The sequence below is a fragment of the Cryptotermes secundus genome, unplaced genomic scaffold (genome assembly GCF_002891405.2).
Source record: "Cryptotermes secundus unplaced genomic scaffold, Csec_1.0 scaffold26, whole genome shotgun sequence".
Classification (NCBI taxonomy): Eukaryota; Metazoa; Arthropoda; class Insecta; order Blattodea; family Kalotermitidae; genus Cryptotermes; species Cryptotermes secundus.
Window position 1 is genome coordinate 3,393,491 of NW_019743656.1, and position 13,532 is coordinate 3,407,022.

At 43.3% G+C, this 13,532-nt stretch overlaps 1 protein-coding gene across 6 annotated transcripts in view; it reads right to left on the reverse strand.

Annotated features, from left to right (window-relative positions):
• LOC111874219 overlaps positions 1-13,532 on the reverse strand; it is a 99,066-nt gene that overhangs the window by 71,497 nt on the left and 14,037 nt on the right. For 2 of the 6 annotated variants that reach the window (XM_023869539.2, XM_023869538.2), the window contains exons 1-2: positions 4,257-4,456; positions 2,556-3,052 (exon numbers count right to left, since the gene is read on the reverse strand). The exons of 2 other annotated variants lie outside the window; for them this stretch is intronic. In XM_023869539.2, coding sequence (XP_023725307.1) covers positions 2,556-2,693 — 138 coding nt within the window. In that variant the 5' untranslated portion in view covers positions 2,694-3,052; positions 4,257-4,456. Of the gene's footprint in view, positions 1-2,555; positions 3,053-3,557; positions 3,619-4,112; positions 4,128-4,256; positions 4,457-13,532 lie in introns of those variants that run through there. 2 more of the 6 variants (XM_033755378.1, XM_033755379.1) reach the window with 2 other exon arrangements.

Genomic DNA, 13,532 nt, shown 5'->3' on the forward strand with positions numbered 1-13,532 from the left:
GCATGAGAAACCTGGACAGTTGCCGCCGCTGACGGTGTACGTTGTGACCGTGTAAGCTGAGAAATAAATTTTTTATTAACTTCTGAAACTGCACAATTCTTTTGTGTATACCCTGTATATACAGAGGTTTTTATGTCAAAGTCAAAGTCATGTTACAACCGACGGTCAGTCGACCGGTCTCTCTTAGTGTCAAGCACCCATCTGGGGCACAAGACCAGGTTCTTCTATGTAGTATACAATTTTCTCCTGAATATGTATGTATGTATATATATATATACACACACACACACACATCTCACAGGAAACACATTACGTCTCCGATACAAAGCCCAACCAGTTAATGCTATTTAGGGAAACAGTCGCTGTTTGTTGTGAGAACCATACGGAACACACAAAAACATGTGTGGGCAGAATGCATAGCTTTAGTATGTCAAAGCAGCTGGTACATACAATAGCTACTGGGCTGTAAAGTATTAAAAGAAACAACGCTCTTCACCAAACACTGATCCGTGATATTATATTTCAGCATCCCGTTGCATTGAGGCATTATCCGTATTATTAAAGCACCCGTCAGTAATACAACAATATAAAAGACATCTAGAATATGATTCTCACTAGAAATGTAACTTATGCATTAAAAGTCATTATCAAATTATTAAAATGTTTTATACACTAAAAGTGATTATCAAATTACTAAAAAACAAAAGAAAAATTGCCTGATGATGGTCCAAATGCGGCCGGAACATGTTGTAAACTGGAAAAAAATACGTAAAACCAAGAGATATTTTAGCAATTTGATAATCACTTTTTGTGTGTAAGTTATACTTTTAGTGTCCTAATGGTATTTTATTGATTTTAACGCCATAAAGTATTAAAGTTACATTTTTAGTGAGAAACATAATCTAGATGTCTTTATACGAGTATTGTTGCACTGTTGACGAGTCCTTTAATAATACGGATAATTGATCAGTGAGATGGGCTGACCATGTAGCAACACACCTTGGGGCCATGATAATGCGCGCAAAAACTTAATCGTAAAATCCAGAGAATATATGGAAGACCTACGGTCAAACACAGTGTGTCCAGGTTCTGTTAGGACTGTGTTCATTAAAAATACAAGACGTGAATTATTTTCAAAATATCACTCTTTTTATTCAAAATAGTCTCCTTCTGAATCAATACATAGTTGCAATCAATTGAAAAGTTTTCGAAAACAGTCACTGTACTCCTGCTGTGGAATCGCATTTAAAACTGTGGTACATTCCCTTTGGATGTCCTGGATGGTGTCGTGACGTCTCCTTTCATCGCCAACTTAACTTTGGGGAACAACCAGAAATCTGCTGGAGCCAAATCTGGCGAATAAGGAGGATGATCAAGGACTGTGATCCCTTTCCTCGCCAAAAAAATCGCGCACAATCTTCGATTTGTGGGGTGGGGCATTGTCGTGGAGGAGCGACCAGGAACCTTGCTCTCGATATTCGGGTCGAATTCGAAGAATTCTCGCCCACAAACGTTGAGGACTCAGAGATAAAAATCAGAATTCACTGTCTGAGCTTCTGGCAGATTTTCCGTGTAAATGATTCCTTTGGAATCGAAGAAAACTGTTAGCAGTGTCTTTACTCGACTCTTTTGCATGCGCACTTTCTTTGGTTTCGGCTTCTTTGGGCTCAACCACGCTGCACTCTGCCGCTTTGTGAGAGGCTCATATTGAAAACACCATGTCTCGTCACCAGTAACAATCGATTTTGTAAACTGTGTATCACTTTGGGCCGACCGTAACATGTCTTTGCAGTGTTTCACTCTGGCATGTTTTTCATCGCCCGACAGCGCGTGCGGTACAAATCGCGCACAGACCTTCCGTTTTCCCAAATCTTCGGTCAAAATTGATGCGCAGTACTTTTTGGTATTCCCAAAAGCTCCTCGACGAGTCTTGCAGAAACCCATCTGTCTGATGCAAGGATTTCGGTCACTTTTTTTTTTCACATTTTCTTCAGTGCGACTTGTTCTCGGCTTTGATGCACGTGGAGCGTCTTCAATGTCCTCCCTGCCGTCACGAAATACAGCATACCATCGAAAAATGTTCAAGCGACTCAACCGTACACACTTTTTATCATTTCATACGCTTCTCCGGTTGTTTTGCCTAACTTCAAACAAAATTTGATGTTGGTCATTTTCCGACCATCGTCAGAACAGTACTGTCACATTCAAGGTCAGAACACATGATGCAGCGATGCAAACTTCAAGAATCTTAACGCCACAAATCGCCAACAGATGGCATTGCAGGGCAAAAAAAAAAGTCCTAACGTATCTTGGACACATCGTGTATGCAAGGATAATATTAAAAATGAATAAAATAAATGGCATGGGAGGATATTAATTGGATGCGTGTCGATCAGGATAAGCAACAACGGCGGGCTTTTGTTAACAAGGTAATGAATCTTCGGGGGTCTATAAAATGTCTTGATTAACTAGGCGATTATCAGCTTCTCAAGGATTATGTTCCATGCAGTTAGTTACACTAAGACAAACTGTATGCGAAGACACACATCTCTAACCTTCACGAGCGTTCTGAAGCGGTCGAACCTCCTCATGCTGAACTCCTCCTGAAAGAGTGACATGTCCAGGCGGCTGCGCCTCACGACGCTACGGCGTCGGCAAGACACCTCGTCGTTAATCCCAAACCACATCTCCATCTTAATTTCAAGTGTTCAAAAAATTACTATAGCTGAGGCCACAGAATTCAACGTGTTCACAATAATTAGCTGAAACTGTCTCACTTCACCAGTTCTGTTTATTTAGGCTCTGTAGGTCCTATACAAACGAGGTGACCATCCCAAATTCTAAGATTCCTGCATTTTCCTCTTAATGGTAATATTGTCTCTATGCCTCATTAATCACCACGGAATTAAGACATTGTGAGTGGAGATAGAGGTCCACACACTCTTAACTTCTGCATTGGAAGGAGATGGGCGGTCAGCTTCAACCTTCGGTTGCTTTAGCCCTTGCTACCCATTGGACAGGATGCTAGGTGAGCCCTAGATCCATCTGGATGCTGTGGAGAGAAGATAAATTTCTGTTCCTATCGGGAATCGAAACCCGATTCTTGGGCCGTGCAGCAAGTAGCCTGATCACTATACTGACTGAGATATCGTGACTATTTTATCTTAAGGCGCGTCCACATTACTCGTGCTCGTGTGACTCGCTAAACTCGCGAGTAATGTGGACGATATGACAAGTCAAGAGACATGCAAATTTTAAATTTTTAATTTAAAAACTATAGCCAATAAATTAAAATACGACTACAGCCTGTACACACTACGAGTAAATATACAGATCCTCACGCGCCGAAGCCTGGCGAGCAACTGAAGTAGTGTGGACGAAGATTTACGAGCACAAGTAAAAGCCAGACGAGTCTCCCGACGAGCACAAGCCTGGCGAGCACGAGCACGAGTAATGTGGACGCGCCTTTAGAGAAATCAAATGTTTGGAAACTATGTCTCAGCTAGGGCTCGAAGTTCGTAACCGCTAACAAAAGTAGGCTATTATGGGTCAAAAACCTGAAAGTGATGATTTTCACGTTCATGATATGTAAGCAGTGTCCGTCTTTTAGTGCACTCAATTTCACCTGTCACTTCACAACATGTTTCGGCACTACAGTGCCATCATCAGGTGCTCCATTTACGTCAATCTATTTCATTGCTTGCCATTATGTCATTGTAAAATTTAAAAAGTATTTAAAATGTTGTCAAAATCCATTACATAGGTGCCAGATTATATACACCTGGGATGTTACGCCGTGTATTTTGGTACATAGGTACTAAAACTACATGAAGTCAGACCCCAAAATACCACATCTTAATATTCACAGTAGCGAGAATCTTAAACCTCATACATTTTAGACCCTTTTTAATATCATCCTTCAATATTACCGTACTCATCTAAGAAGGCGCACACAAACAACAGGGTTTCTTACAAATACCAATGCAAGGTCCTATGCCCGTTTAAATCACCAGTAAGCTAAAATAATAATCAGCCATCTGACTCTAGAAAAATCTATTTTTATTTTATTATTAGCAACAAAAGATTGATCGCTTGCTCATTACATAACTTACGACCATGCGAAGCGTTACCACTAAAAAATTCATTGCTATGTTAACCCGAAAATTTTGATAATTTCTGAACTTTCGTCTCATCATTATGTTACTTTTTACAGATATATAGAGGGATATTCGAGCTACATGTCCAGCACATCGTACCGTCCTCCAGTTTTCTTGAGCACTAACACTGTTTCGATACAATAACAACGTGTAGGTAACTCTTCATGGGTATACTTTCCAAACGCAAATGATTCAGGAACACGATTACATTGTTCAAACATGCGAAATGCCTCAGACTTCAGCTCAACGCCGAAACACCACGCGAACGAACCTCACACGAAGGACGTTTACTGCGAAGCCCTGGGCCTACATACCACACTGATGAATCTCCCTAAGCTGGCGCTCTGCCTCAAGTCAACACCACGGGAGACGCCAGCGTCGCGACGGACATATGTGTAGGGAAGGGGGGGCACACACACATGAAGGAATTCTGTATAGCCTTTATAGAGAATATGAACCCGGAATTTTGCACGCTGTACTCTCACCGGGGCACAGACTGGTTCGGAAGGAACACCGTGTAACCTCACAGGCCTTTCCCGTGGTTTTCTCAGTCCCGCCAGTTTCCATGAAACATGAAAGGTTGCCTCATCACTAAAACAAACTCGGTTGAGGAATGTTTCATCCTCAGACATTTGTTCCAGCATGTTAACTGCATCATGTTTCAGGGAAACTGAACACACAGTGTGAGAATGTGGGGATCAGAAAATCTCCATGTGACTCGGGAACTTCAGCGAGATAGTCCAAAGGTGAATGTGTGGTGTGGGATCATGTGCAATCGAATCATTGGTCCGTTTTTCTTCGACGACCCATCAATTACTGCAAATGTTTACCTTGATCTTTTAACTGAATACGTGGCCCCACAACTACATGACCTTCAACCGACCATCATTTTCCAGCAAGATGGTGCGCCACAACATTGGGGACTGCATGTTCGTGGGTTCCTAAATGAAACATTTCCAGACCGGTGGATTGGAAGGGGTGGCCCAATTCCCTGGCCACCTCGTTCGCCAGATGTCACTCCCCTCGACTTCCTTATATGGGGTTATGTTAAAGATATCGTGTATCGAACAAAGGCACGGGACATCATTAATCTAAAGCAGAGGATCACTGATGCCTTTGCCACAACTGATGAGGGTATGCTACAGAGAACATGGCAAGAAATCGAGTACCGTCTTGATGTGCTTCGTGCAACTAATGGTGCCCATACAGAGGTGTATTAAATGAGGCCAAAAAACTTAAATATATACGTCTCGTGTTGTAATAATTTCCACTTATGTGTCTTTTCATTTTCCTTTGTAATAAATTTCTGAAATTGTAAAGAGACTTTATGGACACTCTGTATAACTCAGGCTCAGTCTTTAAAGGATTAATATCATATTTTCCCGAATACAAGGCGAGGATTTCTTTCAAATCGTGCTTCTTAGAAAAGACAGGTCGCATTTCTTTTCCGACCTTCAAGAATAAATATGTTCCAGGGTGTAGGCGGGTTAGATTACCTCCACCGTAGCCCTGCGAGTTGTAGAAGGCGACGAAAAGAGAACCCGGTGCCTATAGGTGGGGATACGAAAATTGAGACCTAGTCCTACATGTTTTGGGGGTTGGATGCAAGGCTGACGTCCTCCTCTGTACAAAAAATATTGCTGCGAAATCTGAAGACGTGAAAACTGGATGGTCTAATTCAATGGAAAAATCTTGACGGACTCTTCCAAGGAAGGCCATGACTCAGAAAGGGCTCTTTGCCGAAGACGATGAATAATTTTTTAGTTCTTAACAGTACGGTTTTTAGTTCTTTCGTCTCAAAACTTTCCACGCATTCTTATTCTTGGCACTAGACGTGAGCAGTCAGCTTCACCCCACTTTACCAAAAGCACCTACTGGACAAGAGACTCGGGTGGGTCCCAAAGTTAGTGTTACCTGTACATGACAAATCTTTCATTCCTGTTGCGACTGAACCCCGATTCCGCGGTTGCACAGCCTGTAGCCTAGTCACTATACTAACGACGGTAACTTGGTGACATCGTGTGATTTGGTAGATAGGTACAAATGTTTCGGAGAAACCTACTGCCATCTTCAGGGCAGAATCTCTTCTCTCTTTTATGTTGAAGATGGAGGAAGGTTATTCCAAAACGTCAGAAGTTTCGTATACAAGTACAGGCGTTTCGAAGGTGCCCGATATTTCATCACCAAGGCAGAAGGGAGAGAGGAGTTCTACCCTTAAGATAGGGGCACTAATCTATATGGTGTCACATCTCAGAAGGGAGTTATCTTTATTCTCCCAGCCGCTGAGAGCTTAGAATTTTCCCGAGACTGTATCAACTATACTTTCGTGTAGACGTATTTAAGACCTGCAGTATTTATTATTATTGGGGTAGGGTGAGACTGAGTACCTTGGCACTGCTGCCCAAGATCGGCACATTGCACCAGCCCCTGATGATAGACAAAAGAATAGAGCGTTGGTGGAATGAGAACTGGCAGGGAGAAACGAAGTATTCGGAGAAAAACCTGCCCCTGAGCCACTCTGTCCATCACAAAACTAACAGAGACTGCCCTGGGATTGAACTCGGGGCTCAGCGGTGATTAGCAAGCGACAAACCACCTGAGGAATGACACAAACCTAGGGTTCCGTCACTTCAATTTATCAGGCAAGTTTCCAGCCAATTTCTGTGTGTATCAGTACACGCGGGATTAACCAAAATATCCACACCGAAATGAATCACCACACGCAAATAGCTCAACTGGTCTGGGTGAACTGCACAGACCATAAGGTTGCATGGCGAACCAACTCGCCACAGAAATGATTCCCTGACATGACTAAGTCGCTAAACAATGTCCTTGGTCAGTTATTCTAAACATTCCGAATCTTGCATCCTACCGGTTGAGTAACTGTCCCGACGCGGTGGCCGGGTTTCGATACCAGGTCACGTCATGTGGGATTTGTGGTGGACAAAGTGGCATTGGGGGTACGTTTTTCTCTACGTACTTCGGTTTCCCCTGCCAATTTGTACTCAATCGACTGCTCCACACTCATAATCATGTCATCCGGGTCTGGTACAATAATCCAAAATGGTGGCCGACGTACTAAGGGGACTACCCCACACTACGCAATTAATTAAAACTGTCCCCTAAGTTCATTTAGTTGCTGGGTCGCCATGTCGGCGCCTGTATCATTCAGGTACTCAATTCAAGGTTGTCTCAAATTAATATATATAAAAAAGGAGACGCAAGCATAGGGCAGCGGTTTCCAGACACCGTACGACTTCCGCGCCCCCTTCGCGCGTCTGTATAAGGTGCAGATTTTTTTTTCAGTTTTCATTTTTAAAGTTACGTGAGCCAGGGCAGTTCAGTCGGGATAGCGACTAGGCAACAGGCTGGACTGCCGTGGTTCGGTTCCCAACAGGGGCAAGGAATTTTGTTCTTCTCCATAACTGCCCGCCAAACCTCCTATGCAGTGGGTACCGGAGGCTTTCTTCCGGGGATAAAGTGGTCGGGGGTGTTAACTTTTCACCTCTATCTAGTGCTGATGTCATGAGTGGTGGAGTTATACCTCCACTCTGCAAGATTTCATGTCGAATAAGTGTCCTAAAATCTTCTTGGGCTGTCAGCCGTGTCAATTTTGAGCTTAAAATCCAACGTTTCTGAGATCTCCTTCGCCTCCATCATCAGGGTAGACTGCCATGGGATTAGGCATTGATCTAAGAGACATATATATACAATATACAGCAATATACAGTCGTTCAACACACCGACCCTGATGATGGAGGCAGAGAACTCTGAAACGTTTGGTTTTCACTCAACAATGACCACGCTAATCACCCATACGCCTTCATGGCGCGGTGCTTAATTAGGACTAGGGATAATTTCACCTTTACTTTTACATAATGTGGCATATTTGCTCAAAGCAACAATTATCGAAACAGGAGAAACAGCTATCGCTAAGTAACAGATGGGTAAACAGGCGACAGTACAACAGCCGGTGCGAGGGAACAGCTTTGAGAACACTCCGTTTCCCCGGCAACGAGAGCATACGAAATAATGGAAGAGACGTTTTCTGTTGCGTCCGTGCCGAGTCTATATTAATGAGGGCCAGCTGCCATTATACGTATGTGCGAAATATACACTTGAAGAAAGGTCGAATGTATTCATAAGAGACAGACCCATTTTCTCGTCAGAGATAATGTTACATAAGGACTATTACCGCAAGAGTTCAGTTGGAAAAAAAATCTCTGGTCGTGGGCCTCAAGGGGCCTGATGCCAAGACGAACTGATCGGCGGTAAACCGCCAGTCGTAAAGTAATCCTGACTCTGACTCTGATTATGAGAGAATTTGTAGCGCGGCCGAGCGGTCTAAGGGACGGGTCAGGCATACGATTGTTCAAGTGAGGAGACTGCCGTGGTAGCAAATACTACTAGAAATAGGGCATAGTCTGCTGTACTGAGCCTAGACTGACAGAGGCCTTGTATATATTACACATACTTGATATTAAGACTGAATTGTAAATACGTGTACATAGTGACAATGGACTAATACTATCGACTATGATTAACGAATGACAGACCCGACTTCTGGTCAGAGAGGGCGCTCCACATGGACAGAACAGTAACTTTCATTTAAAAAGTAACATCTGGTCATGAGCCCCAGCCGGGGCTCGACACTAAGACAGACTGACCGACCGTCAGTCGCAATGTGACTTTGACTTTGACTTCAACACTATGAGAGAGACTTGTGTCGGCTGTTAGAAGAGTTGGAGGTTGGTGTGAGGTGGCCGCCAACCTGCGAGGACGTGATCCCGGGAACAAAGGAATGTTCACTGTTGGAAGACGTTACCAAGCAGAGGAGTGACAACCGTGATCGAGAACAGTAGTATGTGATAGTGATTTGTAAAGTGTAGTCATGAATTGTGTGTTAAAAGTGTCCATTAAATCCGATTACCAATCCAGCCCCGTCTATAGTCATTTTGCCACGTGACAATATTTTAGGGTTTGTTATCAATTAACACTACTTGTTAGAACAGCAAAATGAACAAACTAAAGAGAATGAGAGGGGCAAGACATGTACCAAATAGGGGAAAGACATGGTGACAGCTTTGTAGGAAAACTTGAAGGCAAGAGACCACTAGGAAGACCCAAACGTAGATTGGAGGATAATATTAGGATGGATCTCAAAGAATAGGATGTGAGGGTGTGGACTGGATTTATGTCTCAGGATAGGGATCATGACGGGCTGTTGTGAACACGATAATTAACCTTCGGAATGCCGGAAATTTGAGTGGCTGAGCAACTGTCGGCTTCCCGGGAGGAAATCAGCTCCACGAAGTTCTGCTCCAATTTTGTCTTTCCTCAGTTTACACAGTTCTGGGTGACATTACGTAAGTATGTGAACATGTGCTCAATCACTGTCACCACGTTTTCCTTATTACATCACGTAGAGGACAATTTCAAACCTGCTTCATAACTTTTACTTTTCTGCAAGTATAATTAGAATAATAGGAGGATGAGATTGAAAGGGCATGTAGCACGAATGGAAGCGAAGAGGAATGCATATAGGATATTGGCGGGAGAGCCAGAAGGAATTAAATAGATAGAAAGACTTGAACATAGGCGGGATGATAATATTGAAATGGATCTTAAGAAGCAGAATAGGGTGGTATGGACTGGATTGATCTGGCTCAGGATAGCGCCCAGTGGATGACTCTTGTGAGCACGGCAATGAACCTTCGGGTTCCAAAATGTTGACAAGTTCTCGAGTAGTTGCACAACTGGAGGCTTCTCAACAAGGGCTCAGTTCCATGAAGTTAGTTAATTAGGGGATAATTTCCTGTCACGTGATAAACTGGGCAATAATATGGAAGATTTATTGTACTTCTGAGGCGTGGGATTCTCATGGCAGTGGCTATTAAAGACTTCTGCGATGTGACGCATTGTGTTCTGGTAGATGTTGTAGCATATTGAGCCGTTGCTATGCAACGATCGTGAGGTTGCCTGTTATATCACACCCGTTTGTAGTCAACGGATTGGTAAACACGTTCCCGCGGCAACGGTTATGCATCTAACGGGGAAACTGGGTGCTGTCTAGCGGTCTGCGCCGAGGTGTTATAGAAAAGGAGAACTGAGACAACCAGTCAGTTGAGTCCTGCAAGGGAGGTTGGGAAGCGATGACGTTATTGTTGAGCCGACAGTTGATAGTTGAGCTCTGCACGAGCAGATGTGACAAGGGACATGAGCGCGTGAAGCTTATGAATCTCCACTGTTAGAAGTCGTTGCCAGGGAACGGCTGGTGAAGAACAGCAAGCTGGAAAAGTCTTGGTGTGTAGTGATTTGCGAAGTGTGGAAATCAGCGATGGCGCTGTTTTTACTTGTAGTTCCGAGTGGTGTGTGTAAGTGGTCAATACATCCATTCACCAATCCACATCACGTCTACAGTCGCACCCCTAAATCGTGACGATATCTACGATGTACGTTCCATAGGCATCTCTCAATCTTCACGGCAGAACAGTAAACCGTAAGATTAAATTGAACTTTTTAAACAGCTCCCTTTTCCACCCCCACAAGACCTTGTTCCCCTTACCTTACTGGCCTAGTTTTTCACAGTTTAATCTTCCTCCCCGAAGATGGAAGCATTCGGTTTCAGTATATGTACTAATAAAAACAACATGTTTAACAACTATGGAAATAGAATTTGAGGTTCCCGCAGCGGTGGTTACGAAGGCCGCTTGCCACCTGCTTTCACCCTGATTTCTTGTTCGGCTTATTCTTCGACCTTGAAGATGGAGGTGATATGCTCCTTCGAAACGGCGGTTCACTTTCTACGGATTACATGGCGTTATATACTAGAAGAAAGAACTCAACTCTGGAAATGACCCCTTGTCAGGGGTCCACATTTCATATTTCTTCTCCAGTTACATTAATCACAACATGAAGCTGACTGAAAGTGCAATACAAACAAATGTTGGGGCAAGCGGTAACAGTTATACATACGTCACAATATCATTGTGACCTGTAGGCCCACTGACATGTAACAGCTGTGTGAACAGGCGACAGTGTAACAGCCATTGGTGTGGAAGAGCTCTCTGTCCACGGAAACGAGAGAATACGCAATGATGTAAGACATTTTCTGTGCGGTCCGTGGCGGAACTATATAAAGAGGACTAGTAGTTCGTAGCTCAGTTGTGGCTGATTGATTGCGCGTCCCATGGGACTCGGACCCGAGAAAGACTGAGCTGCCAAGAACAGCAGCGTGTATAAATAACAGACGCGACCTCTCGTCAGAGAGGGCGCCCCACAAGAAACAAGACCGTAACTGTCAAACAGTAACAAATATCTGGTCATGTGCCCCAGATAGGGCTCGACATCAAGACTGACTGACCGTCAGTCGCAATGTGACTTTGACTCTGAGTTGTGATTGAGTCAGTTGAGAGCTGCAATTATAAAAAGTGAGAAGCCGGTGACAGTTCGGGAACCCAGAGAAACGAGACGTCTTCCTTTGAAGCCGCTACCAAGCAACGGGTAGTGAATACTTTATGTGTGCTGTAGTTACAATGATCTTTTAAGTGTGTAATTCAGTGAGACTGTCGAAGTTATTTGCAGTTTGGAGTGTAAGTGTCCAATAAACCCAGTTACCAATTCAAACCCCGTGTACAGTCACTCCGTCACGTGACATTACCAATATTTGTACGTGCCAAACTTTCTCAATGCTCGAATTTCCGACAGCATCAGAGATATCTAGTAAAAATATACTAATTTATCTTTTTATCTATCTATATAATAAAATCGTTACGGTGCTGCTTAAGATTATGGGAACACCGCTAGAATGAAATACGCACTGGTTACAGACAGCTGTAATTCTGTCTGTGCGTGTCAACAATTTCATTACATTTGCTTATTTTGGAGAGCTGCTTGAAATCTGCTTTTGTGTTTTTTAGTACTGAGTGTTATAACTGAACTGTAAGGCGAATAACGGTCTCCTAAATTAAGTTGCTAAGAAGATCGGCGGGTTGAACAAATTGGGGCTATAGAAGAAATGAGGAAATTCTGACGAAACTCAAAGGAGTCACAGTAGAGGGCAATCAGACCCCTCCTCTCGTCAAAGAGGGAGCCCCATTTCAACACACGTAAAAGTCCAGAAACAACAAAAAATATGGTAACAGGTCACAACGGGGCACGATACAAAGAACTGTGCTGGCGAGGGCCAGCAGGAATTTACTGGACTGAACTCGAGACAAAAGCCAGTAACATTAAACATTAGCAAGAAAGCTAGAGAAGATTCCTGAAAGAAATTTTAAGATAGCGACCCAAAGGTGATCGATCACCAGGACGTCCCATGAAGAGATGGGGGGAAAACCCAAAGCCGTAACAGGCCTTAAGGCCTAATACTTGTCAGGATGAAGACGAGGTTGACTGGATTGCACGCGAAACAGATCACCAGGTAGGCACATCAACATTGGCAAAAGTTTTCTTAAGATCTAAAAGTTTGTGACGATGGTACATTGCTACAAGTATTATGTCTTCGGACATTATCCATCGCTCTGTCTATTTTCTAAAAAACCGTCCTGTTTATTTTTCAGAACGCGTTTCGGAGACTGGATTCTGTCCCCGTCCTCAGGTAAAACCTACTCAGTTGAGTCCAATAGATAGCGCTAGTCCCTGTCTTCGGTTCGGAGATAGGTTCTATTTGAGGAAGGAGACAGAACCCAGTCTCCGAAACGTTGTGTTTTGAATAATAAACAGGAGGGCTTTTTAGAAAATAGACACCACGATGGATAATGTCCAAAAACATAATACTTGTAAGAGTTACCTTACCTTTCTGGTCTGAGTTTTCATTGCCAACTGCTAATACACGGAGAGACAGTACGACTTGCTCACGCCAAGTACAGACAGGCAGAATTCTCATAAACATTATTGCCAATTGCTGATCTCTCTTACATATCACTTCCTAGCGGTCAATACACCGCTAATTAGTTTAGGAGGCTCTCAGAATGTGACTGTATATGACAGCGGTTCTACACCGGGTACATGTAACCCCGGGGGGGCACGTGAAGCCTTAAGGCGGATAAGAGATAATGAAAACAGTAAAGTTGTCTGTATGTTTAACAAAGCATCACATGAAGGCGTATACGAGAGTGTTCCATAACAACGTTAAACACATTTCTAATCATATGATCGGGTTTAACATTTGCATTTTCGTTCCTTGCGTTTGGTATTGTTCGTGTTCTCGAAGAGTGTACCGCTTTCTTTCAAGCTACGTGCTGATGGATGTGACTAATTCTGATTACAGCTCTTAAAACTTAATTTCTTCTAAATAATATATATAAATGCAGCTCGTACCTCACAGGAAACACGTTAAGTCACAGCTACAATGACAAATCGGTTCATTCTGAG